Raw genomic sequence first — 8,478 nt, 5'->3', positions numbered from 1 at the left:
CTATGATGCTGCTTGGCCTGCTGTGTTCATCCAGCCCTGCACCTTGTCTCGGATTCTCCAGCATCTGCAGTTCCTACTATCTCCGAGTTCTTCAGGTCAGTTTTATTTTTAGGAACTGGACCATGATTTGAAGTGAAGATGTACTTTGATTACTTGAGGGTTTTTCCTCCCATTGGGTGGGAATGAGCTTTGTTTTTTGGCTCATTGGGAATTCTACTTGCACCATCACCACAATGACTGACTGCAATGGTTCAATCATCACATTTAGTATTAATTAGATGTTGAGTAGTAAATATTTTCTTTTCATTGACCCATTCACTCAAAAAAATCACCCTGATAGAATGGTTTAGAGCAGTTACCAATTGGACAAATATATTAATCCCGTTTTCAATATTCTTTAAAAGTAAAAGATTATTCTTCTCTTAGAATTCCATGTCCCTTTACACATTACTCATCGGTATTGCATACCCTCCTTGCAGTTAATTGAATGCCCGAGTTGAACATGTCAACCATGTTTTTGCTTTGGAACTAATTGTTAGAAGCTTTGAGAAAGTAACTGGAATTGCTTCCCTTATTTTACGAGCTTCAGGGTTGTTGTTCAGTTCCCAGTGGTAACTTATCTAAGATGTGTGATGTAGTTCTGTGGAGTATCTTCCCATGTACTACATGTTGGAACTACTCAAATGTGCTGTGCCAAGGCAGCATCAGAATTAAACATGTATTTTCAAGAGATTAGAATTTTGTCTGTATGAGCTGTAATTTCATGGCAAAGAGACTGATTTTTCCCATTTGTGTTCTTTTCATTAAGAGTAACTACTTCTTGGACAAAAATATAGTCTAATATAAAAGCTTCATTTTGTAAGTAAAATCAGCAGTCCCATTCCTTCTGCATATTTGATTGTTCTTTCAGTTTTATGTGTTCTTATATTTCAGCTGTACATCAAGCTAATCGAACAGAAATTATAACCATCCTAATGACACGGGCTTCCAGTGCAAAACAATCTATTTCTTTTTGCCCGTGTTTGTGGTGATCAATTTTGTTTCAGTATACATTTTATTTTTTTAAAATAAAGCAGAAGATTAAACAGAATAGCTCTTCATGCTCTTTTTCTTAACAGGCAAGAACTTGATGTTTGTTGTTCTGCGTGATGGTACAGGATTTCTTCAATGTGTCTTCAGTGATGAGCTGGTAATGTTTTAATTTCAGTCCTCCATGTGCAATTTATTAAATGCTTAATCTTTGGCATTCTCACAATTTGAGGAACAATAGTGGTTTAGATTTTTGTTGCTGCTGCCTTCTGTGGACTCTGCACTGATAGCAGACTTTTCACAATGCAGAATTTAACGCTGAGGTTGAAATAATTTTTAGCTTCATGTTAGAATCTTAAGCAATTTCTAGCTCTTTCTCTTCATATTCAACTTTTGCAACGCTCTTGATTCTTGTATCAATGTAATATATACCCTAATCTACTATCTTCTCTTTGTCTTCAGTGTCAGTGCTACAACGGACTGGTACTATCAACAGAGAGCTCCATTGCAGTTTATGGAACCTTAAAAATTGTGCCAGAAGGCAAGATGGTAAAGATATTTTTAATAAATAGTACAAGAATTTAGGAATGTGAAAAGGCAAATTATTCTACCTGTTTCAGATGGGGTCTCCTTCCAAAGTGTTTCTGATTTCCTATCATATAAGCACTTGCTTCATTTTAAGTGGCTAGAAGGATGGAAGTTAGTAAATTTAGTGTGTTTTAAATATTAGTAGAAAAAATAGCAAAGGAAAATTCCAAGAAGTGACATAAACAATGTGAATTGTTAGATGTTGCAGTCAATGGCCCTAATAGACAAAGATATCGGAGTAGAATTTGGCTATTTGGTCCATCAAGTCTGCTCTGCCAGTCAGTGAAATCAAATTTGATCTGATCATCCTCATTCCACTTATCTGCTTTTTCACTGTCACTTTTCATTCCCTTACTTATCAAAAATCTTGGCCTTGAATATACTTAAGAACCCAGCTCTGCAGCACCCTGTGGTGAAGAATTCCACAGATTCATTCGCCTGTGAGAATAAATTCCTCTTCATCTCCATCTTAAAAGGTCACCCTCTAACTCTGAGATTATACCCTCTGGTTCTAAACTCCCATAAGAGAAACAATCTCTCTGCATCTACCCTGTGAAGCCCCCTAAGAATCTTAAGAACATAAGAACTAGGAGCAGGAGTAGGCCATCTGGTCCCTCGAGCCTGCTCCGCCATTTAATAAGATCACGGCTGATCTTTTTGAGACTCAGCTCCACTTACCCGCCCACTCACCATAACCCTTAATTCCTTTACTGTTCAAAAATTTATCTAGCCTTGCCTTAAACACATTCAGTGAGGTAGCTTCAACCACTTCACTGGGCAGGGAATTCCACAGATTCACAACCCTTTGGGTGAAGAAGTTCCTCCTGACCTCAGTCCTACATCTGCTTCCCTTTATTTTGAGGCGTTGCCCTCTAGTCCTAGTTTCACCTCCCTGCCTCCACCTTATCTATTCCCTTCATAATCTTATATGTTTCTATAAGATCTCCCCTCATTCTTCTGAATTCCAATGAGTATAATCCCAGTCTACTCAGTCTCTCCTCATAATCCAACCCTCTCAACTCTGGAATCAACCGGGTGAATCTCCTCTGCACCCCCTCCAGTACTAGTATATCTCTTCTCAAGTAAGGAGACCAAAGCTGCACGCAGTACTCCAGGTGTGGCCTCACCAGGACCCTATACAGCTGCAGCATAGCCTCCCTGTTTTTAAACTCCATCCCTCGAGCAATGGCAGACAAAATTCCATTTGCCTTTTTAATCACCTGCTGCACCTGCAATCCCACCTTCAGCGATTCGTGCACAAGGACACCCAAGTCCCTCTGCACAGCAGCGTGCTGCAATTTTTTACCATTTAACACATAGTCCATTTTGCTGTTAATCTTGTATGTTTCAATATCATTCTTCTCACTCCAATGACTAAAGATTCAACTTCTTGTAAAGTCTGCCCATGTCTGGGATGAAAAAAGTGAACCTTTTCTGGATTGCCTCCAGTTTCCTGACATAAGGGAACCTGTACTGTTTACAATATTCTAAGCATGTTTTAATTAATGCCTTTATATAGGCATTCATGCATTTGTGTCTTGTAGAAGGTATAAAATGCAATTGTTACGATCCCAGTTGATGATGCTACAGGATAATTAGAGTGCAACCTTGCTTGATTTTTTTTTATTTTTTGAAAAATTGTTTAGTTCATTGACCTGTTTAGTCACTGAGACATATTCACAGTTTCTTTTAACAACAAAAAGAAACAAAAAGTACAAAAGAAGAAATCAAAAATACCAAGCTGTTTACGGAAAACAGTTAGAAAGATCTCAAAACACACTAAAACAATGTTTCAACCTGTTCCCAACACTATCTATTGCAAAGACTCTAGTCCAGTAAAATTACAACCCCCTCAACTCTTTCCTGTGTAACTGGTACCTTACTGTTTCCTTACTGTGGACTGTGTAGATAATTCACTGAGTTCTTTTCAACTCTGCAACATGAAGTTTTCAAAAGTGAGTGCCTAAACTTTTGCAAGTCTAATAACTTGCTGATTTTTACCAAAGTCTCTTGATTTGGATGTTTTCCAAACTCAAACCTTCTCCTGAGGTGACTTGTTCCCTGAACCCCTCAGAAAGAAACTAAACTCGCTGTTGACCTCTACTGTAGTGTCTTCAGGTTACTCAATCTTATGTACTTCTGAATTTAGAAGTACATGACACCCCAAAGGTTCTGTGGTAACTTTCTTTCGGAGAAATGCTGGATTTACAATTCCAGAAGGACGACTTTTTTTTTGTTGTCTTTTGTTGTTTTAAAAAAAACTCTTCTTGGAAACAACTAACACCCATCTACTTTGTCCTAAAAGATGTTGAACTTGTTTAACTATATGTTACTTGCATGTAGTCTATGTTGCCACTTTGACTGGTTTGCACCTCATTTTCGCACCTGATGTTGCTTATGGCATTTTCTACCACAATTCTCCTTGAACCTGGGCTAGTTGGCTGTTTTGGTGTTAATTCCATTATAGACTGTTGTGAAATACAATTTTATTGCTACAGATGCACCAAATTACATTGCGAATGCCCAGTTCTAAGTACCATGTCAAAAGCAGAAGTTGCTGGAAAATCTTAGCAGACCTGGCATCATCTGTGAAGAAAAAAATCAGGTTTAACATTCCAGGTCCAGTGACCCTTCCTCAGAACTCTGGACCTGAAACGTTAACTCTGATTTTTTTTTTTTTTCTTCACAGATGCTGCCAGACCTGTTGAGCTTTTCCAGCAACTTCAGCTTTTTGTTCCTGATTTACAGCATTCGCAGTTCTTTCGGTTTTTATTGAATACCAGATCTGTTTGGTCCCATTTAGCCGAGTGGTACTGCCACACAATATATTGGAGGGTATCTCCACAAAGACTGTTCAGTAATCATTTGTAACAATACTATCATGGAGTCTGCATCTGCAATGGATAATTTGGTGATGACATGGTTAACTGGATTTTTTTCTTCCTGTGCGTTCTGCACTCTGGGCTTAGGATAACAGATACGTTCTGCAGGACTCTGTGAACTCAGTTAATATTGGTGCAACTGAGCCATTCTTGGTGATGGACATGGAAGAATCCCACTCGGTGCATTTTGTACCCTTGCTATGTTTATATTATGTTGTGCTTAAAATTAAGGAGTACTGATTCATTAGGGAATGTAGTAGGCGGTAATGAGCAGGAAGTTTCCTTTCCCAAGTTTGATAACGATGGACCTTTCCGGAGTTAGTGTTGAGAACACTCCCCCTTGAAGCTATACCACTGTCTCACCAGCTGTGGTGCATTTTCCCTTTCTGTAGGATAGGGCATACCCAGGGTGGTGATAGACGAATTTGGAAAGATGGCTGAATAGTTTAATTCTCTCAGTATGGCTCTGTCTGGGTGTCCTTGACTGGTCTGTGAGTTAGTTCTTCTAATTTTGGTTCCAATTCCCAGACTTGAGTGAGGAGGACTTTGCAGAGTTGACTGGCATTGGTGTTTGCAGCGGTTAAAGTGTGATTTGATTGTGGAGGTAGGAGTTTAAGCTGAGTACAGAGAAACTTTCCACTTGGGAGAATTCTTGAGAGAGAGTACATGTCCTTGGAGCTTGGCCATTCAGGAAAGAAATTGGGAATCAATTCAACACATGGTGGAAGTGTAGAAAAGCTCTCTTTTTCAAAGTTCAAAAAGTGCTAGCTCAATTAATTTTAATTCTGGAACTGATGAATTTTCTTCTGTTAGCCAAGGGTATTGAGATGTGGAGCCAAGATGGGTGGATGGAATCAGGATATAGATCAGCCATGAATGGTGGAACAGTCTTGAGCTGGGTGACTACACCTGTTCTTAGGTTACCCACAAACGTTTTTTTTGGTGCCCAACATTTTTTTCCTCCAATCACCAGTGGGCTGAATTTTAGGATGGTTGACTGTGAGCTTGTCAGCCTTCACGGTCGTCATCCCTGAAATGGACTACAAGCATCAGGACATCAGGTACTTTTGGATCACCACAGAAATTCTGAAGTTGCGGTATGTCCCTCAGTCGACTGTGGACATTAATTGGCTACATGAGACTCGATAGGATCAAATATGGGTGGAATACCTGACCAGTCTTCTCTCCAAAAAACTTGAAAATAGAGAGGTAAGAACAAAGGGGTAAGCAATGGGAAGGCTACCCTCCAGCTTTTACATGCTTCCTCCTTTAAACATATTAGCGAGGGAGAGTAAATACCATTCCAGGGTGTGTTCTTTGCCTCTACAATGCCACTGTCCTTTCTGCTTTTTGGTCAGCATTTTTTTTTACGTCCACTGTTAAGTGTATGAATACACGTTCTCTTGTAAAATTGTACTATTTAGTTTATTTTGCCTCTCCTCATTCTCCCTTAGTACATTACTTCACCTAACTTAGGAGAATTTTTTTCAGCAGAGGGTCGTTGAAACTTGAAATACTCTATCTAGACAAACCTGGAGGAAGAAGAATGCAAAATGTTTTGGGAAAAAAATAAGTGTACAGAGAAGTTGATGAAGTGGCTCATTCAGAATGTAATACAGATGCAGCAGGTCAACTTGACTGTTCCTGTGTTCTCAATATTTTGTTGACATGTATGCACAGGACTACCACATCAGATCAATGTGCAGGAAGTCCTGTTTCACAACACAAAGGATTAATCCAGTCAGAGATCTCAACACTTTGTTGAATATCTTGCTAATGCTCAGTTTCTGGTCTCTTAGGTGAAGAGTGACTATTTGAATGAATTGTCAGTGTGAAATTCATACAAGTCAAGATGTCACCTACTTGAGAGAGTGCTGCAAAAAGATGTGTGGAAAAAGAAATGCTTTTTTTAAAAATTTTTGAACCTTAATAAATCGTTTTGTCTTGGGCTGTAACTTATGCAACTGCCCGAGTTCTGAACTGAGCATTTTGGATGTTGAATTATTTTTTACTGACAAGTGAGTACTTTTCAACGTAACCCAATGTTTCCAAAATGCCTTGGGATCTTCAAATATGCAAGTCTTCCATGCTATTGAATCAAACTGTCAATGTTTGAGAGTATTGGCTTGGCTGAGAAATGGAGAATTTTCATTGGTCAGTACTTGATATGCTTGGTTTCACATGTCTTTTCCAGGCTCCTGGAGGGCATGAATTGATTTGTGATTACTGGGAACTTGTCGGTTTAGCTCCAGCAGGGGGTGCAGACAACTTGCTGAATGAAGAATCTGATGTAGACGTGCAGCTCAACAACCGTCACATGATGCTCAGAGGAGAGAACTTGTCCAAAATCTTCAAAGTGCGCTCTGCTCTGGTGCAGTGCTTTAGGGACCACTACTTTGACAATGGCTACTTTGAAGTATGTTTTATTTTCCATTTATATCTTACATGTTTTATTTGTAATAGTTGCAAGTGTCTAAAATTACATTTAATCGTTTGAATTAAGATGCTGAAAGATAATGTGACTGTTTTGAGGGTCAGCATTTGCATGCTGAATTACTGTGAACAATTCCAGGACATAATAATGTGAGATTTACTCCTCAGTATCAGGGTTGTGAGGTTTATGTTTTGTTTATTTCCTTAATAGAATTATAGCTCAGCACAGTTTATGACATGGTCATAATTTTTTTAATTTCGATAATCCAGATAAAATGCAAGAGTCTTGAGCATTAATTTGCGAAAAATATATTGAGTTGAAACATAACCAGGCTGAAGTATTTCTTAACTTGATTTTGCTTTTACTTCTTTCCACTGCCTCTTAATTGAGGTAGGGGAAGGCTGTTCCCCTCTCAGAAACACAGTGGGGCTACAAAGTGCTTATAAATTGATGCGTGTAAACTGCGTCGCATCTATTAAGCTTTTCAGTTGATAGTTACTCAGTTTGTGAATCTATTCTGAAGGTGACTGTGTATGAAAGCTCCATATCCCATCATCTGGATTGTTATGTTCCTCCACCAGTTGTGCTTTGTTCAAACGAGAATGTTACAAAGAATGCTCTCTCTGGATTTGGCTGTCGTTACAAACCTTGCAGAAGTGAATGAGTGCTGGATTGTTCTAATCTAATGTGCATTTCACATGGTTTGTGATGAGAGTTGACCACATATGACCAGTATAAGCAGGCACAGTGAACTAGCATGAGAGAGGGGCAGTTCTTTTTACTTTGCTAATGTGATGACGATTTTGTGAAATTCACATCTCTCTGTCACAGGTCACCCCACCTACCCTGGTCCAAACACAGGTTGAAGGAGGTTCTACACTATTTAAGTTGAACTATTTTGGTGAAGAGGCATTCCTGACACAGTCTTCTCAACTATATCTGGAAACTTGCATCCCGTCCCTTGGAGATGTTTTCTGTGTTGCTCAGTCCTACCGTGCTGAGCAGTCTCGGACACGCAGACATCTTGCAGAGTCAGTACTGTTTCTTTCATACGTTAGCTAACTTACTGGGACTACCACTTATATCCCACAGTCTCTGGTTTAGAATAAAGCACATTCAAATGATGCAAGTATAATTTATGTAAAGGTGGAGTCAGAAACTAACTCCATACATTTCTCTAAAGACACTGTCAATAGTAAGGCTCTGCATTTGACAAATCTCCAGCGTTAGTGTTGTACCTTTACACTAGATAATGTATTCAATTAAATAGCTTGAAAAAAAATAGATGTTGGGTTTTTATAATTATTATTGTTGGATACCAATCATATTATTCCCATGGTCTTTACCATTTTCTGTGAATGCTGAATTACAGTTAACATTGCAAAAGCAACTTAGATTCCTAGGTGCCATGCCTGGCTGAATTGAACCTCGAATTCAAGGGCATTTATTCTGAATCACCTTGATGTTTGGCACAAAGCTGTGGTGAGATACCATAAAACAACGCTCACTTAAATTTGGATGAACACAGCAGGCCAAGCAGCATCA

The 8,478-nt window shown here is 38.9% G+C and overlaps 1 protein-coding gene across 1 annotated transcript in view; it reads left to right on the top strand.

The window, feature by feature from the left end:
• Window positions 1-8,478, top strand: part of nars1 (asparaginyl-tRNA synthetase 1) — an 89,394-nt gene that overhangs the window by 73,644 nt on the left and 7,272 nt on the right. Inside the window, exons 7-10 of the mRNA XM_048602028.1 lie at window positions 1,119-1,189; window positions 1,492-1,578; window positions 6,694-6,915; window positions 7,765-7,964. Of these exons, the coding sequence (XP_048457985.1) occupies window positions 1,119-1,189; window positions 1,492-1,578; window positions 6,694-6,915; window positions 7,765-7,964 (580 nt within the window). The remainder of the gene's footprint in view (window positions 1-1,118; window positions 1,190-1,491; window positions 1,579-6,693; window positions 6,916-7,764; window positions 7,965-8,478) is intronic.

This window comes from Rhincodon typus, chromosome 1 (genome assembly GCF_021869965.1).
Source record: "Rhincodon typus isolate 14 chromosome 1, sRhiTyp1.1, whole genome shotgun sequence".
Classification (NCBI taxonomy): Eukaryota; Metazoa; Chordata; class Chondrichthyes; order Orectolobiformes; family Rhincodontidae; genus Rhincodon; species Rhincodon typus.
The sequence above is the reverse complement of the archived record's forward strand: the minus strand, read 5'-3'. Positions and strand labels throughout refer to the sequence as shown.